General features: G+C 43.0%; 1 protein-coding gene across 1 annotated transcript in view; it reads right to left on the bottom strand.

The window, feature by feature from the left end:
* ERCC6L2 (ERCC excision repair 6 like 2) overlaps positions 1-19,713 on the bottom strand; it is a 205,570-nt gene that overhangs the window by 47,682 nt on the left and 138,175 nt on the right. The window contains exon 16 of the mRNA XM_075318703.1: positions 1,379-2,279. Within this exon, the coding sequence (XP_075174818.1) occupies positions 1,379-2,279 (901 nt within the window). The remainder of the gene's footprint in view (positions 1-1,378; positions 2,280-19,713) is intronic.

Here is a 19,713-nt window from a genome sequence, read left to right as displayed (position 1 = left end):
TCGGACTAGGGATTTTTTTTTATAATAAAAATGGAGTATCTAGATGTTTTTTTTTGTTTTAATTCTAATAAAGTTTTTTTTATATGTGTTGTTTTTTTTTACTGTTTACTAAAAATTCATGGTGGCCATGTCTAATCTGGCATGACACCATGAATTTCGGGCTTAGTACCAGCTGAGAATACAAAGCTGGTATTAACCCCTTTATTACCCAGTGACAAACCGCCATCAGGGCTGCTGCATGAGCCGGGTTAAGCACTTGGAAATGGAGCTAAGAAACAATGCGCCATTTCCAGGGGCGGCTGGAGGCTGCGGCTATTAGTGTGGGGCCCAGAACGCTTGGGCCTTACCACGCTGAGAATCCCCACCTCCAGCTGCCTGGCTTTACCTGACTGGCGATCAAAAACGGCGGGAGCTCAAGCATTTTTATTTTAACTATTTTTTTTAGATTGACAGCCAAGGTAAAGTCAGGTATATGGGGGTGGCAGCCCGTAGCCATCCGCTTTATCTGTGCTGAGAATCAAAAATACTGTGAAGCGCTACGTCATTTTTTAAATTTATTTTTACACTACTATATGTGTGAGGGACCCAACAGCCAATCACAGATGCTGTCACACACAATGGGTGTCTGTCATTGACTGTTGGAGTAACCTGGAATCTGCACATACATTCTAAATCCTAGAATGTATGGGCTGGTTTCAGGTTACTCCAGCAACCAATCACAGACCCCCACTCTGTGACAGTGTCTGTGATTGTCTGTTATTTTAACAGTAAAATAAAACAACACAGTGAAAAAATATTTTATTAGAAATAAAACAGAAGACATTTAGGACTCCATCTTTATTATTCCAAAAAATAAAAAACCTCTGACGTAGTCCAAAGGTGGGCGAGCATCTTCAGCTCTGCTACATCTGACTTACAGGACCTTCCGAGACGTCATAGCCATGTGACCAGTCTGTAACCCAATGTCTGTACAACATTCACACCAGACTGGTCACATGGCTATGACGTCATGGAAGGTCCTGTAAGTCAGTGGTAGTTACCCGGGGGCACAGCAATGATCGGACCCGGAATCAGAAGCAGCCGGGAGACAGAGTCTGCATGACACGTCGCGGGACATGTCAGTATAATGACAATGTTTATTATTAACTATATTCTTTATTTTACAGCCCCCCCACCCAATCCCATAGCTGTAAAGTCCTAGTTCGGTGTTCGGACACAAGTTTGCGTTATCTCAGAACACGAACGCGAACTTTACAAAACGTTCGGGCGAGGCTCCCGAACACGAACATCGGAGAGTTTTCCCATCACTACTTGAGACAGAAATAACTATTATTGAGCATCAAAACTCAAAAGTTTAGTAAAACTGTAGAATAATTACCCAATATTTGGTCCAGAGTTCCCATAGTCTCCTTTTGAACTTTGTTCTTAGTGACACAATGATCTTCATTTTTTCGCAAAGATTTCCATCTAAACACTGGATCCTGTTTTCTAACCTTTCTGCTTTTCGGCATCTGCTCTTCATTATCAATACGCATCTTTCTTCTCAGAAGCTGATCATCATCAGATGAGGAAAATGATTCTATTGTTTGAGAATTTCTTTCTGTATCCATATTTCTATGACAATGCTCGTGTTTTAGGTTTGATTTATCGGTCAAAGATTTACTTGGTATTGCAATGTCATCCGACTCCTCACTAATGCAATCATTACTGGAGTCTGTGGCTTGCTGGATACTGGTTTTATAACCTGGAGACGTGGATTTTTTAGACTTTGAAAGCCTCAATCTTGTGTTTTTATGGACTTGTGTGGGAAAGACAATGTTATCACATTCATCAGAGCTACTACTAGTTTCCACCACTTCACAGGTGACTTTAGGAAACGGCTCCATTCTATGGATTGTGGAATCTGACTCTCCACCAGACTCAGAAGAAACGTTCCAGTCAGTCTTGCTGACCCTAAGATACTGATCAGATTTCCTTGCACAGTTCGGAATAGTCACCGATTTGCTTCCTTTGCCATCACTGGCTTCACAAGTAGAGTTGTCAGATAGTTCAGCATTAATATCCTGCTCCCTGGGTCCCTTCTGTAGAAATGCTGAAAATCCACATTGCTGTAGGGTAAGTTGCTTGCCATGTTCTGCATTTACAGAGACTTTGTCGCTTTTTTTTTTTGCTTCAGTAATATCATCATCACTGTCACTACTAAAATCAAAGGCCTCTTTCTCAATCTGCAGATTGGATTTTACATTCCGGGTTCCCTCAGCGGCATCAGTAGTTGCCTCCTGCAAATAGATTACATTTTATAAGGCAATAATCAATAGAGCAAAAAAAAAAAAAACATCAAAAATTCTAAATATATAGGGAAAAAATCAGTTTTAGAAAGTCCAAACTGTGCAGGGATCTCCTGACCGAGCCTCGACAGCCTCATATATGCCTATAAGGGTGCTGAATTTGAGTCAGGTGACCAGCGGCCATTCTGTACTCAGACCATGTAACGAGGATGTGTGAACCTGGCCTTTAACTATTAATTGAGCAACTTTAAATCGATAGCAGATAATAGCGTAAGAGCTTTCTCCAACTGAGTGAATTTTTTTTTAGTAGGGAGAAATTAAAAGTCAAATGTTAGTTTAAAAAAAATAAATAAATAAAACAAACATAGGAAAAGTTAATTTAAAAAAAAATAAAAAAATCCCGAAACCTTAAAATGTTACATACACAAGTCTTTCCATTCTGCTTCACATGACATATAAAGCAAATGTAAGATTCCAGCACAATCTAAATAAATAGCTGTCTTGAGAAAGCAAAAAAAATCTTTACATCCAAGAACAGTGTTTTTATCCAATCAGGTTTCCTGGCAAGTTGTATGATTTATATCATGAAATCATTCATCTTAAATTCACTCTTCCAACTTTTCTAGTTATGCGACTTTTCTTTCTAAACAACATTTTGGGGCCAAAACACTACATAATCAAGTTATTTGCAAGGAAAACATACAGCCGGGGTGGGCCGAAGCGTCAGCAAGTTAGAGGCCAAACGCTATGGTGAAAAGTAATTATTAGGCACGTTCCATAATGCTGTTTACTAGCATAGACTTTACTGAGCGCAATTGTGGCAAAGGGCAGGAGTTTTCAGACGTCAATAGGTTGTGGGTCACTTTATTATTCAAGAAATCAGCCATTATTATAAAACGTGAGACACATACATTATACTCTGGGGAATACATTTCATATAACCACCAACGTTTACATGATCTCCGCACAGTGTGGACGTCCTGTGAGGCATTAAGTCATTAAAACGCTGCTATACTTTACAATCTGAGAACAATCGAAAGTTACTAACATCTTGTACTTTCACCTCTCATTCTTGGATGTATTCCACCTGTCTAGATTTTGGCGGTTGGTGACTGTTCACATTCAGTCATCAGGCCCTGTCCACAGGCTATTTACTTCATGCAGCATTTGCTTGGACCTGTCCCGCCCACAGCCATGACTCAGTCATGGGTACGGGATTGAAATAGACCAGGTGAGTGCTGCTAAGAGCAGTTCTACTATTCATATGTGAGGCCGTATGGCACATTTTATAAAAATATTTTAGTGTAGGACTGCCCCAAATGAGATTTGCCGTGACGTGGCGGGGTAGCTCAAGAAATTGCAATTTTTTGCCAAAAATCTCAAAATTTTTATAATAAGTACAGTTTGGAATTTTTAGTGCTGAAGTGCACATTTAGTGCTGGCTTTTTGGTTTTTCTTCATTGAATTGGTCGGTGGCTGACCCCCACCTTGCTATGCACCCCAATTTGTGATGTATTCCACCTGTCTAGATTTTGGCGGTTGGTGACTGTTCACATTCAGTCATCAGACCCTGTCCACAGGCTATTTACTTCATGCAGCATTTGCTTGGACCTGTTCCGCCCACAGCCATGACTCAGTCATGGGTACGGGATTGAAATAGACCAGGTGAGTGCTGCTAAGAGCAGTTCTACCATTCATATGTGAGGCCGTATGGCACATTTTATAAAAATATTTTAGTGTAGGACTGCCCCAAATTGAGATTTGCCGTGACGTGGCGGGGTAGCTCAAGAAATTGCATTTTTTTGCCAAAAATCTCAAAATTTTTATAATAAGTACAGTTTGGAATTTTTAGTGCTAAAGTGCACATTTAGTGCTGGCTTTTTGTTTTTTCTACCTCTCATTCTTTGTAGACTAAATTAAAAATTTTGAATTGGCCAAGGTACATGAATGATAAGTGTTTAAAGCAATCAGATTTTACCAGGCTAGATATTCAATCAATTAAGTTTTGCTAAAGAGCAATAAACATGTCCAAAGAAATTAAGAAAAATATTACAAGATTAGGAAAGAACCTGTCATGCCCCAAAACCATATTAAGCTGCACTAACAGGGTTAATCTGCAGGTTGATTGTGTTTTACAGCTGCGGGGCCATCGTAAAGAAAGCACAGCTACAGGGAAGAAATTATCTATATTTATCACAGCAGCCTCTAGCTTCCAGTCATAGAAATGTGGCTTCAGGGACAATGACAGCCGTCACTGATATGCTATATATTGAGTGCTCACTGATGCAGAACTGATGCACCTGTAAGACTGAATGGCGGAGGTTGCTGGGAGGAAAAAAATGTTAATTTCCTCCCAGTAACCGGGCTTTCAGTAGAGTGGCCAGGTAGCTTTACAATACTTTTAACTTGCAGGTTATCTCCATGTCTGCAGGTTAATAACATTTGGAGACATGACAGATTCCCTTTAAAGGGGTTGCCTAATCTCTCTTCAAGAGTGCATTAAGCTGGGTTCACACTAAACGACAGCGACAACGACGTCGCTGTTACGTCACCATTTTAGGTGACATAACAGCGACCTTGTAAGTCGCTGTTATGATCGCTGCTTAGCTGTCAAACACAGCAGAAGCAGCGATCATAACGTCGCTTTGCTACATGTTCAGAGAGCAGGGAACCGCGCTTAGCGCTGGCTCCTTGCTCTCCTACAGTACACATCGGGTTAATTAACCCGATGTGTGCTGCAGCTACATGTCACAGTTCAGAGAGCAGGGAGCCGCGCGCACTGCTTAGCGCTGGCTCCTTGCTCTCCTTGCTACAGTATACATCGGGTTAATTACCCGATGCATACTGCAGCCACATGTCACAGTGCAGGAGCCGGCGCTGGCAGCAAGAGCGGAGGCTGGTAACCAGCGTAAACATCGGGTAACCAGGGAAAGGTCTTCCCTTGGTTACCCGATGTTTACGCTGGTTACAGCTTACCGCAGCTGCCAGTGCCGGCTCCTGCTCGCTTCATTTCGTCGCTCTCTCTCTGTCACACACAGCGATGTGTGCTTCACAGCGGGAGAGTGACGACCAAAAAATGAAGCTGGACATTCAGCAACGACCGGCGACCTCACAGCAGGGGCCAGGTCGTTGCTGGATGTCACACACGGCGACAGCGACGGGACGTCGCTGCAACGTCACAGAAAATGGTGACGTAGCAGCGACGTCGTTGTCGTTGTCGCTGTGTGTGACACCAGCTTTACTCCTCTGCCGCCTGGATTCCAGCTTCCTGGAGATAGTGCGCTCCTGAAGATTGATAGTTAAGAGTAACGGCATAGTGGTTGTGTGTTCTTAGCTTGTTGCAAAGACTGTAATGATCAGCGGACAGTATGGTGTACTTTCCCATGCAACAAGCAGAGGCAACTTTGGTTTTGCATCTTCAGAGAAGCACAGGGGTAATGAATCTGGGCAAATCCAGCAGCAATCTGGCTAGCTTCAGAGCTCCACTTGCAAGCTATATAGCAAATAGCTTGAAAGCATCCACATCTTACCTAGAAAACTTGTCACCTCTTAAAGATAGCAGATGTGGCCAGTAAACTTAGCAGTTAACTATAACATTACATTTTTTTATGTTCTTGAGAACGTTTAATAAGATGTAAACTGCTAAATTGCAATTTTACTAATTTAGGAAGTTTAGACAACCACATTAATAGCTCTTCCTAAAACTAGTTTTAGTAGTTGATGGCAACGTTGGCAAATCAATGACCAATCTTCTTTTGCTTTCTGGCAATGTAAAATTGATAACTTGGTTGCAAGATCAGATTAGTGGTGGCCACAGTCCCAGCAATCAGCTGACTGAAGAGGCTATAGGATACTGGATACTCCATACATTGTGTAGTGGTCGTGAAAAAGAACTGGATCTCCCTTTTTATTGTGTATTAAGCCACTAGCTTATTTTTTGGTCAGGATTTCCATGTATACAGTACTGCAGTGATGGTGTGTCATTTACAACATACGACCTCTGCAGTCAAACTCTGGCCTTAGTAGTCTTTTACCATCTACCTCGGCATGACTGCTAAAGACCAGTGATTGGCTTTAGTGGTCACATGTTTTATAGATGGGAAGTCTATAATAAACATGGAGATGTGGTACATGGATGACAATGGGGAAGTACTGCTTCATTCCACTTTCAAAATTTACCTACCTATTGCCCATTTTTTGACATGCAAAACTGACAACCCCTTAAAAAAAATTATGATTTTAGTCACAGAAGTTTATAGATCTAAAATCTAAGAAATGTAAGAAAAAAAATCCATCATGTTCCTCAAAAATGGCAAAAATATAATCATCAATTTGTTCTCTATCCACGTGACCATGAGGTTGTGACTTCCAGTACTTATCCCATGCCAGTGACTCACTTGGGTGAGGTGGTACAACTCGTCTGTCCATATATCAAAGCGAGACAAAATATCCTCCAACACATCTGTAAATCTGGCAGAAAATTGCATTTGTGGAAGGCAATATTGTCATCTGTTTTGATTTCTAGTGAGTGTGTGTATTTAGCTTGTGGCACAGACACATCGTAATGATCAGTGGGCGGTAACATGGGAGAGATGCTGTGAATAGAGCACTCAAAAGAACCACAGAACCAAACTGGTAAATGGGCATATTTAAGAGAGCTAATAATATTCAGAAAGACTTAAGATTCTATTACAACTTAGGGAATGTCTTCATCATATTTTTATGAATGAATTTGGTGAAGCATAAGTCACACAAATAGTAACTGGGTATTGTTCTTGAAAACTATGTACACCTTCAAATGTAAATTCTCTACTATTCATTTGCTTCCTAAATACAAAATTAAAGAACTTTGTAAATCATCTTCATTTATACATAAAAAAAAATAAAAAAAAAAAAAGTCCTTTATTTAGCGGATTGAATAAAAATGTTACAAATCCATCAGAGCTCCTGCTCATGACTGTGCTTCACACTCCCTTCTTTTAGTGATGAGCTGGGTTCACCCTACCGTAATTTCTCCATCTGAGAAAAACGGACTGATTATGCTAATCAAACTCTGATCAGAGTTGGATCCATTTTTATCGAAGGAGAGAGAAAAAAAAAAAAGGTTTTCTACCTACACCATTCAGTCAGTCTGTGAAAATAGAAAGGCCCTTGGATGTCATCCGAGTGCGGTCTGATTTTTTTCACGAACCCATAGATTTCAATGACCAAGTGCCATCTGATTCTCCGAGGCAAATTGTGCATGCTGCGAATCCAGCACCGATGTATAAAAATTCCTATTTATTCCAACAATGAAAACATGGATACATGTGCAGTTACGCCTTACGCGTTTCGGAGAGAAATAAAAAGCTCCTTATTCATAGGCAACAGTTTGTTGCCTATAAATAAGGTGCTTTTTTCGTCTCTCCAAAACGCGTAAGGTTTAACTGCCCACGTATCCATGTTTTCATTGTTGGAATAAATAGAATTTTTTTTACTTCGGTGCTGGATTTTTTTTTTCCTCCCCTCCCCCCCTTCCTTGGATTGAATTTGCACCTGTGGATGCCAAACCATTGGATCCGAGCACTAGACTAGGAGCTGCTGAGCAACAAGAAGTGGTGAGCTGAACAATTACTTCATTCAAAAAATTTTAAGACATACTTCTGAGAAGGGGTGGTTGACACTACTTCCACTGAGAACTTTGCATGTAGTGTTACTTTTTCTGTAAATGGTATAAGAAAACCTCTTATGGGGTAAAAAATAGCTTTTGCTTACAACTAGAGAACAGTGAACACAATGTTCGGAGCGAACACAAACTTTACAAAAAAAAAAAAAACAGAGTTCGGGTGCTTTAGATATGAACACCACTTGTGCGAGCATCACTGTGGTCGGGTACACTTGGTGCTCAGCCCTGTGCGAGCCCCTTGCTGTGTTTGAATGACTCACACTGGTGGTAACAGCAGCATGGATGTAGTGTGCACCAAACAAAAAACCCGCCCACCCTGTCCTGGAAGTAGTCTGTCTCTCCGCCTACATGCAGCCAGCCAGAAACAAAGTGACTTCTATTGGGGATCAGATCAAGTTCGGGTCCCAAACCAAACTTTAAAGTTCGGCTGAACCTGCCAGACTGAACTTCCACGGGTTCCCTCATCTCTACTGAAAAACCAGTGGGCATTTCGCTCGTGACTGAAAGGGCCTTGTCTCAGAATTTGGCCTAACTAATGATCCAATAATATGACTTTGGGTCAGAAGAAAACAGCTACAACAGATATTGGAGCCCAAGGTGGGGCTGTGGTCAAATAGACTATTCAGAAGCCAGACAGATGATTCCTTACAAAGGGAAACTTCCAGCTGCAGCATGGTAAGAAGCCTTTCATTCTTAAGAGTGCTTTGCACGCTGCGACATCGCTAGCGATATATTGTTGGGGTGACGTCGTTAGTGACGCACATCCGGCACCGTTCGTGACACCGCAGCGTGTGACACCAAGGAGGTGCTCGTTAACACGTCGCTCCTTTTCCAAATATAGTTGCTGTTGCAGGTATGATGTTGTTCGTCGTTCCTGCGGCAGCACACATCGCTATGTGTGACACCGCAGGAACGACTAGCATCTCCTTACGTGCGTCCACCGGCAATGAGGAAGGAAGGAGGTGGGCGGCATGTTCCGGCCGCTCATCTCCACCCTTCCTCTGCTATTGGATGGCTGCCGTGTGACGTCGCACGAACCACCCCCTTAGAAAGGAGGCGGATCGCCGGCCAGAGCTACGTTGCAGGACGGGTAAGTCTGTGTGACGGGTGTTAGTGATGTTGTGCGCCATGGGCAGCGATTTGCCTGTGACACACAACCGACGGGGGCGGGTACGCGCGCTAGCGATATCGGTACCGATATCGCAGCGTGTAAAGTACCCTTTACACTTCAATTTCACTCTCTTTATGATTTTCCTGGATTTCTGAGTAAGGATAAATACAGTGGAAATTAAAAGTTTACATACACTATCTAAGAAGACACATGTGCAAGTTTTTCTCACTATCTGACATGAAATCAGAATAAACCTTTCCTGTTTTAGGGCAATCAGGATTACAAATATTATTTACACTGGAGATCAAAATTAGAGAACAAAATACAATTTCCTAAATGTTAAGATCATGGTGTAGTCCTAATGTGATTATATCCTAACATGAGTAAACTAGCAGTATTTTAAAGGAAACCTGTCACCACTATTTTGCCCTATAAGCTGCGGCCACCTCCAGTGGGCTCTCATATACATTTGTCCTCCTTCTGAAGCCGCGGTGCATGACACGTCTACGTTATACACACTCGCCGATCCCGCGCATGCGCACTACAATACTTTGATCTGCCCTGCTCAGGGCAGATCAAAGTGCGCCTGCTCAGGACCTGAATGTCAGTGAGTGTGTATGACGTCGGACCCGTCATGCACCGCGGCTTCAGAAGGACAACAGAGGCGGCGACAAAGATGGCCGAAGGAGGTGGCGCCGGCACCCCGGAGGAGGAAGATGCGTATCTGAGCCACATCCACTGCAGCGACCGGTTTAGGCAAGTATTATAAAGTATTTTTTATGTTGTACACAGCGGCCTGGGCTCTTATATACAGCATGTTAGAATGCTGTATATAAGAGCCCACTGGTGGTTGCCGCAGCTTATAGGGCAAAAAACTGGTGACAGGTTCCCTTTAAGCTTATATCATAAATTGAATTTATGCTTAAGCACATAATAAAAATGTAAATTAGATAAATGTAAAGGAACACTGATCAAAATTAGAGAACACTTTCAGATACCTGCATGTTATTGGTGTTAATCTGGCACCTGGTGCTAATTTCCTTATCTGACAAACCCTATGTAACTGTCAGCCTAATTTTCCAGTTTCCACTGACTTTGGAAAAATGGTGTGCCGTTCCAAAGTGGCTAAGCCCTCCGGCAACAGGTTGTCTAGATGAAGGCCAAAGTGGTGAAACTATTACCATAGCAAGAGAAGTTGGTTGTTCCAAGTCTGTGATTTCGATAATATTGCACCTTTACAACATCACAAACTCTTTCAAGTCCCCAAGAAGGCTGGTCGCCCTTGAAAGACAAACGCAAAAGAGGACAGGATAATGCAGAGAATCTCCATGGGTAAACGTTTCAACACTGCAGCTGGAATTGCCCACCAGTAGAGCACTGAACAGGGTAAGATTCTGCCTTGTCATACAGTGTCAAGACGTTTAAGAGCATTAGGACTGAAAGAACACTCTGCAGTGACCAAACCTCTCATTAGCAGAAAGAAGCAAAAGGCTAGACTCACCTTTAGTGAGGAGCATGTTCTGTGGACAGGGGAAAAGTGGTCCACCATTCATTTTAGTGATGAAAGTGATATAGAAGGGTTAAATGGTTTCTCTATTTCTTTATTAAAGATATTTTATTTCATTAGTAAGTATATCTGGTGGTAGTTCATAGTCATTATAGAGCCTTCGGAATAAGAGACAAGATCAAGGATTATTATTGTCTCTAAATGTTCTTCTTATCTTCTTCTTATCTCATATGCATGACTCTACATTTTTGTTTTGCTAAAACTTAAAGGTCATATGAGCAACTTGTAAAGTCCAGCTAGAAGCTTCATTTGCAATATCACATTGATCTGTAAATGGTATAAATAAAGTGTACTTTGGTTAAATAAACAGAAAATTGATCATGCCCACATGGATGCAGATCTTTTTCTCCGAGCGCTCGATCTTGATTAGGTCTGAAGAGGCCTAATTCAGAGGACCTCACTGGTGATCCCATAAGCTGACTTGTGACAAAACAGAACAGCTACAACAGTTTTTGGTGCCCAACGTGGAGCCGTGGCCAACCAGCCTATTCGGAAGAAGTTTTGGGGACTCTTGAGACAGTGAAATTTCAGCTGCAGCAAGGTGAGAAGCTTTATTCTTAGGGCTAAGCCACACGGCGAGAAAAACAGTGCGAGTGGAGTGCGATAAAACATCGCATTCCCCTCGGACCAATTCTAGCCTGTGTGTCAGCACACATGAGCGATTATTTTCTCAGCCCTAATCGGACTGAGAAAACAATCGCAGCATGCTGCGATTGTAAGCTGAGTCTCTTTCTCTTGCACCCATTCAAGTGAATGGGGCGAGAGAAAAATCGCACTGCACTCGCGGTACACCGGTGTACTGCTAGTGCAGTGCGAGAATGGCAATAGCCGGCTACACAGTAGAGAGGGAGAGAAATCCCTCCCTCCCCTCCTGAGTGCCGGCCCGCCCCCCGCAGCTGAGGTCTGCTCGCACGAACGGACCTCAGTTGCAAGGACACAGGCATGACACTCGGCTCTGCTGTACTGCCAGCACGAGCCGAGTCTCATGCAAGTGGATCGCAGTAGTGCCCGTGTGGCCCCAGCCTTACACTTTATTTCACTCTCTCTGATTTCCCGAATATTCTGGGTAAGGCTGTACACACGGTTCAAGAACTCTGGCATCACCAGTGAGTATTGTTTTTTCATGCATGTCTGAATGAGAGTTGAAATATAGAGTAATAAGAATCTGTTGTCCGTCTATTAACTGATTGCATAGATTGCATAGCATGGAATTTGGGACAGTCTCTGTATAATTACATTTGCTGTGTTGCTGTGTTTTGTGTTTTACTTTGGCCATCTTTGCATCTTTGATGGGCAATACACTGGTCTAGGGATTTGTGTTCATAAGTGGTTTCATATTAATGCCTAGATAAAGTAGGCAGGCAATAGGTTGTTGTATATTGATGAGAAGCCTCTGAATAACAAAGTGATGAGAAATTGAGATAAGAGACTTGGTGAAATAATATGTATGTATAAGTCTAATGGTTATAGGTCATACTGTGGACTGTGAAAAGATGTTCCAGTTGTGAAATGTCACAGGGCATAGCCATATAGAGTATTTGAGTGGATACCTGACATATGTATTTTTTTTTTCCCATCAGTATCAAGAGCGGTTTAGATAATTTTATTTGCATGTGAGGTTAACCCTTGGAAGGTGTATTGTTACATATGTTTCTGGAATCAATGAATGAGTAAGACAAGTGGTCCTGGGATCTGTCCTTATAGTGAGATATTGTGTGTTTCTTCCCCTCAAAATGGGGATGAAGGTTTTATAGCAAAGTAGAATATTAGTGCTGTGAAGGTATATAAGTAGTCTCAATTTTCTGCTAGGATTGTGTATTATACCAGTGGGTATTAGGATTGTGTTTTGGAAAGCTGAATCTGGACGAGATAAGACTCTTGCTAAACAAACTGTGCGCTGACATTCTGTTGGGAGGGGTCAAGTGAACAGCTGCGCGATTTTCTGCCCTCTGTGAGAAAGTCAGCTCTGAGGATTGTATTGGTGTATTGGTTTAACTCTAGTTTACATTCGTTGCTGGAATACTTTGTAAAGGACCAGCATGAAGTACCCAACTGCACATCAGGTCTAAGTGGGTTAGAGAGCATGGTGGCCTTCCCACTTACATGGAGGTGGTCTAGCAGGTGAGAGGACTATCACACCTGGTCCTTCCTGCTTTAGTCATCTGGTCTATTGGGTGAGAGGTGTTTTTTAACCCTTCCCAATACGCCCTACAAGTGTAGCAGGTGAGAGTGAATGCTGATTGAGCCTTCCTGCTACCACTTGAGAGCCCATTCTGACTTGCCAGGAGACGTGTGGCCTGTTAACAAGGTTCAGGGACACTGAGAGGGCATTTGCAGAAAGGTGGGCTGTGTGGGAATAAGTTGAAGCCATGGGCAACTTGTTCAGTGTGCAGCGTGGGGCTCCAGCCGGATCCAAAACAGCCAAACAGATAGTGCAAGAAAGAGAAGGCAAAGAAGCAGTGAAAAATGTCAGACCGATACTCAGAAAGGCAGACATGCCAGAGTGTGGGTGTTTGGATGTTGAGAAATGGCACAGATTCAAGGAAGAGGTGCAGCATTGTGGATGTAAAGAAATAACAGTGGGATGTATTATTATATTATTGTTATGTAAAGTGTATTATAAATGTTTTAATGCACCAAGAGCAAAAACTGTGACTGCTACCGCCCCCCTTCACATGATCAGAAACCCAGACCAGATGAATGGACTTGTAAACATTGTAGTCAGAAAAACCCAGACTGGAGAAGTACTTGTGCTACGTGTAATGTTACTCGCCCTAAGCAGATTGCACTAAATCCTGTTCGAACCAGATCACATGTGATGACAGAGGACGCTGACACTGAGACAGAGGTAGTGAAGGAATTGAGTTTTGGGGAGGAAGCTGGACATTACTCTGATGGTGAGGAAAGAAAACAGTTATCTGACCCTGAAGACCAACCTTTCCCTCTTTCCCTGACTGACGTAATACAGCAGGAAGGGGAGAGTATAGAGACGTACTTTTGGAGGTTACAGCTGAAGTGGGCAGACGTGGGGTACAAAGTCAGAACCTCCCTTAATGACAAAATACTGATGAGTATATTCGTTAACGGTATGAATAAGGTTTTACGAGAAGCAGTACAGACAGCCAGACCTGAGTGGAGAAACATGGACCCAACAGACCTTCTGCAAGTAGCTAAGGGGGTTGAACTGACAAAATGCAAGCGACCAGTTATGTATGCTAGAGCACAAGGAAGACAGTGGAAGCAGAAAGGGAGGGCACCAGGTGACCGAGCGACCGTACAGTGCTGGAATTGTGGACAGAATGGACATTACGCCAGACAGTGCAAAAACCCCAATTAGGAGAGGGAGCAGACTGACTCTCCTCCTTCCTTCCCTCCTCCTTTGCCTCTGGCCTAGGAAACTGGTGACCATGAAGGGACTGGAGGGATTGGTGTTTGAAATTCCCTTGATAAAACAGTATCCCTTAAGCCCAGCCAAATCAATGGCCCTGACCAGAGAATATGTGCAAGCAGGGGCTCTAGTACAAAGGTCCTCCCCCTGTAACACTCCCTTGTATCCAATCAAGAAAAAAAGGGCCCAAAGGTTCCCCTGACACGTACAGAATGGTGTATGATGTGAGAGCTGTCAATGCTGTCACTGAGAGTGGAACATCTATTGTTCCAAACTCACATACCTTACTGTCACAAATCCCAGGGACCTCCAAATGTTTTACAGTAATTGACTGGGCAAATGCATTTTTCTCTGTGCCTCTACACCCTGACTGTCAGTATCTTTTTGCCTTCACACATGAGGAGAAACAGTACATGTGGACAGTCCTCCCGCAAGGAGGAATGAATTCACCTACCATTTATTCTACAGCGATGGCAGGAATTCTGGAGCAGTGGCAACCGCCTCATCCACAGGTTACGCTATTGCAGTACGTGGATGACCTTTTGCTCTGCTGTTCAGACCAGACGTCCTGCAAGGAAGCCACAATTTCTTTGCTGTGTTTTCTGGCAGAGAATGGTTGCAAAGTTTCACGTGAAAAATTACAGTACTGTAAGCAAAAGGTAACCTTTTTGGGTCACTGTATCTCTGAAGGTACGAGACACCTGACTGAGGAGAGAAAACAAGCAGTCCAAAATCTCTCCCTACCCAGGTCCCACCGGCAACTGCGCACCTTTTTGGGCTTAGTGTCATACTGCAGGCCTTAGATAAGGTCTGCCTCGCAAATGATGCAACCCCTCTATGATTGTCTGTCATCTGACCCCTTTGACCTCACTCAGGAAGCTATTGATTCCTTTCATTCCCTTAAACTACTCATTGTATCTGCCCCGGCCCTGGGTATTCCAAATTACGATCAACCATTTTCCTTGTTTTGCACAGAACAGGGAGGGCATGCGACAGCCGTCCTCACACAGCAACATGGTGACAACAGAGACCAATAGCTTACTACTCAGCGCGATTGGACCCAGTTGTCAGAGGGTCACCCACGTGTGTCCGTGCTGTAGCGGCTGCTGCAGTACTGCTAGGGAAAGCTTGCGAGATCACATTGACATTTCCCTTAACAATTTACTCCCCGCATGACATCCATGCTATACTTGTGCAAGTCCAACCGAAACACCTGTCTATGGCCAGACAGCTCAGACTTGAATGTGCCCTTCTGATTCCTGAGTGCAATGTTCTGAATCCAGCCACCCTTTTGCCAGTAGATTCAGAAAAGGGGGAATTGGTGACAATGGTAGCAAGTAAGGATGAATACTTTGACATGACACACGAGCATGGCTGCATAGAGCTGATGAGTCAGGAGACAGCAGGTTTTCCACATGTCTATGATACACCTATTACTTATGCAGATTTTGAGTTTTTTTGTAGATGGCTCCAGATACCACCTGGATGGGAGATTCTACACTGGATATGCAGTAGTATCCTCACATGAGGTAATCCGAGCTGAACCACTCCCGCCGCACATGTCCGCGCAGGAGGCGGAGCTAACAGCGCTCATTGAGACGTGTAGAGCGGGATCAGGTAGGAAAATTAATGTTTATTCAGACTCAAATTATGGATTTGGGATCTGTCATGATTTTGGCCCTATCTGGAGAAATAGAGCTTTTCTTACGTCAGCTGGTAAGCCTATTAAAAATGCAGAATTGGTAAAACGGTTAATGGAGGCACTAATGTTACCAGTCCAGGTTGGCATCATTAAGGTGAAAGCACACACAAAAGGTGACTCACTGGAGGTAGCGGGCAATAGAAGGGCGGATGCAGCTGCGAAAGCAGCGGCAAAGAGGCCTAGGGATCAGAGGATAGTGGCAGGGAGCCAGCAAGTCCCAGCCACAGTGAGTCTGGATGTCCTGAAATCCCTCCAGCATCAGGCTGCCCAAACAGAGAAGGAACACTGAGGAAAATGGGAGCTGGGCTGAACTTGAATGGAGTATGGGAAAGTAAGGATAGGTTGTGTTTACCAATGTCCCTGTTCCCTATGATGGCACAAGCAACACATGGCCCCACTCACGCCTCAAAAAGTCACATGTGTAACCAGGTGAATGCCTTCTGGATCGCTCCTGGCTTCAGTTACGTAGCCTCCAAATACGTACAATCCTGCATTATCTGCGCACAACACAACCCAGGTAAAACAGTAAAAGTCCCTAAGAAAGCAACACCCAGACCGCTCTACCGTGTCAACGACTGCAAATAGACTACATACAACTACCCAAGGTAGGAGTGTATGAATACGTCCTGGTATGTGTAGATCTCTTCTCAGGATGGGTTGAGGCCTATCCAGTAAAATGTGCAAATGCTAAACAACTGCAGAAAAACTGATGAAGGAACTAGTCTGTCGGTAAGGCATCCCAGAAGCCATAGAAAGTGACAGGGGTACACACTTCACTGGAGAAATAATGAGGGACATTATGCAGGCCCTGGGAATAGAGCAGGCATTCCATACCTCTTATCATCCACAGAGCAGTGGAAAAGTAGAGAGATTAAACGGGACACTTAAACTAAAAATTCAAAAGGCTATGGCAGAGACAGGAAAGAATTGGGTAGAGTGCATATCCCTGGCACTCTTTTCAGTCAGACACACTCCAAATAGAAAGACAGGCTTGTCTCCTTTTGAAGTCCTTTTTGGTAGTGCCCCAAAAACAGGTCTCTACTTTCCACAAGTGTTACAGATGCAACACGGCACTATGACAGCCTACGTCCAGGCCTTACAGGAAAGACTTAATGTGGTGCATAAACATGTCTTTTCATCCATTCCAGATCCCAATGCAAGTGCAGATGTGCATCAACTGAATCCAGGTGATTGGGTGGTCGTGCGCAGACACGTGAGAAGGAGCCTAGATCCACGCTTTGATGGCCCATTCCAAGTCCAGCTGACCACATCCACCTCAGTGAAACTTGAGGGAAAGCCCACCTGGATCCACGCCAGTCACTGTAAAAAGGTCACTCCACCGGCAGAATGACAGTTTTGCTAATTATCCTGCTAGGTGTAGCAGGGTTGCTGCGCCAAACAAAGACACTGAGCGAACTTTTAAATACGGACTGGGATAATAAACTCATTCGCCACCATATTTCTCTTACTGAGGACATGGAAGGAGAAAAGCCAAAAGACTGTTGGATCTGCACACACAGTTTTATTTTCTTCAAAGACTATGCCTTATTTAGCCTTACCTCTGGAACCACAGGAGGTGTTGATATCAGACTGTATGTACAATGAAACCTGGACTCTATCGATATTCTGGTGAAAAGATGTATTTGCCACCTTGACTATAGCTGGAAAGGTCACTAATCCCTGGTTCCAGCTAAATATCACACAGCCTAGGGGACAGTCGTGGTGGATGGAATACAATCCGGACATTGAGGGTGTAGTTACCAAACTAAAGACTAAGATCCCTCATTCAGGCCCCATTACCTACGATGGATTATGGTTCAGTCTTCAATATAATGATGTTGCTATCTGTGGAAAGGACAATGATTTTTTTTCCGTGTGTTTGTGTCTATGTGTGTATCTACATACATAGTCACCAGTTTTTGTCTGTTCTCGTATTATATGTATATACATGTGTATGTATATATGTATATATATGGATGACTCCAGCGAAGACTCCTGGTGAGGAAATACATTTTCTTTTATGAATCCAGCTAATTGGTTTAAGGGCCTGGCAGGTTGGGTTTCTGGCATTATACAATCCTGTATGCAAATATTGTTATTCTGTCTATTGCTTTATATAGCTGTAAAAGCATTGATATATGCGTTAGCTAAACTTTTGAATAATGTATGTTCTAAGAGTTTCAGTATTGAACCCTCTGTAGTTTACTACGGACCCCAAATGGCCTCTACTGACGGGGAGTAGGTGTCCACACTGAGGGTGGATGGGTGAAGTGGTAGGAAGACCCCTCATGGGTACTAGGCCCATGAGCCAGCAGCTCCTGTTTGGACACCTACTGACCCTGTAGTGAAGGTTATACCATTTACAAAAGGGGGAAATTGATATAGAAGGGTTAAATGGTTTCTCTATTTCTTTATTAAAGATATTTTATTTCATTAGTAAGTTTATCTGGTGGTAGTTCATAGTCATTATAGAGCCTTCGGAATAAGAGACAAGATCAAGGATTATTATTGTCTCTAAATGTTCTTCTTATCTTCTTCTTATCTCATATGCATGACTCTACATTTTTGTTTTGCTAAAACGTAAAGGTCATATGAGCAACTTGTAAAGTCCAGCTAGAAGCTTCATTTGCAATATCACATTGATCTGTAAATGGTATAAATAAAGTGTACTTTGGTTAAATAAACAGAAAATTGATCATGCCCACATGGATGCAGATCTTTTTCTCCGAGCGCTCGATCTTGATTAGGTCTGAAGAGGCCTAATTCAGAGGACCTCACTGGTGATCCCATAAGCTGACTTGTGACAAAACAGAACAGCTACAACAAAAGCAAGTTTAATTTACTTGGGTTTGATGGAAAACATTATGTTTGTCGACAAACTGCAGAATTGTGGACTTGTGCAAGTCTGTTTCATCTTTGGGTGCAATTTCCAGATACCTGAAGGTGCCTCGTTGATCTGTACAACCAAATATATGCACGTACAAACAAGATGGGAATGTCCAGCCATCATACCGCTCACGAAGGAGACTGGTTCTGTGTACCAGAGATGAACATGCTTTGGTCAGACATGTGCATAACAACCCAAGAACAAAAGCAAAAGATCATGTGAAGATGCTGGTGGAAGCTGGTAAGATTGTGTCATTATCCACAGTGAAACGAGTACTGCATCAATATGGGCTGAAAGGCTACTCTGCCAAAAAGAAGCCATTACTCCAAAAGAAACCTAAAAAAGCCAGATTAATGTTTGCAAATGCACACAGGAACACAGACCTTAATTTTTGGAGACATGTCCTGTGGTCTGACGAAAATAAAATTAAACATAATGACAATCGTTACGTTTGGAGGAGAAAGAGAGAAGCTTTAAAGCCTAAGAACACCATCCAACTGTGAAACATGGGGGTGGCAGCATGATGTGGGGTTGTTTTGCTGCAGGAGGAACTGGTACTCTTAACAAAATAGATGGCATCATGAGGAAAGAAGATTATGTGGCAATACTGAAGCAACGTATCAAGACGACAAAAACGCTTAAGGAATCGACGTGCCGCAGATTATGTTCTGCACCAATCTTCAAGGCACAAATAAGCAATGGGTTGGACTCTTTAGACCTTTACCTTTTCACACTGGATTAAATGGGGTTTCTCCAGAGTATTTAAGGTCACGGAACTGGTATGGTATCAACTACTGATACTACTGACAGCTACATTTCATGGTACATGGTACTAGGAGCTACTAGTTCAAGGCTGTAGAGGTAGAAGGTTTAGCTGATGGGATGTCACTTACATTTCTGGTTTTAAAATAACATTTAAATAGGTTTGAACATGCTGAATAAACAGTCTAACTAAGATTTAGTGTTTTACTCATGTAAATGCCTGCTCCCTGTGGGCTAATTGCTCAGGTGGGTGGTCTGCATAAAGAAATAACTTCCCCGGACCATCTATTTTCAATGCAGTCAGTTGTAGATTTGCATTGGCCGAGTTTGCTCTTGCTTGGCT

This window comes from Anomaloglossus baeobatrachus, chromosome 1 (genome assembly GCF_048569485.1).
Source record: "Anomaloglossus baeobatrachus isolate aAnoBae1 chromosome 1, aAnoBae1.hap1, whole genome shotgun sequence".
NCBI lineage: Eukaryota > Metazoa > Chordata > Amphibia > Anura > Aromobatidae > Anomaloglossus > Anomaloglossus baeobatrachus.
Note: the sequence above shows the minus strand (reverse complement) of the source record. Positions and strands in the feature narration are given on the sequence as shown.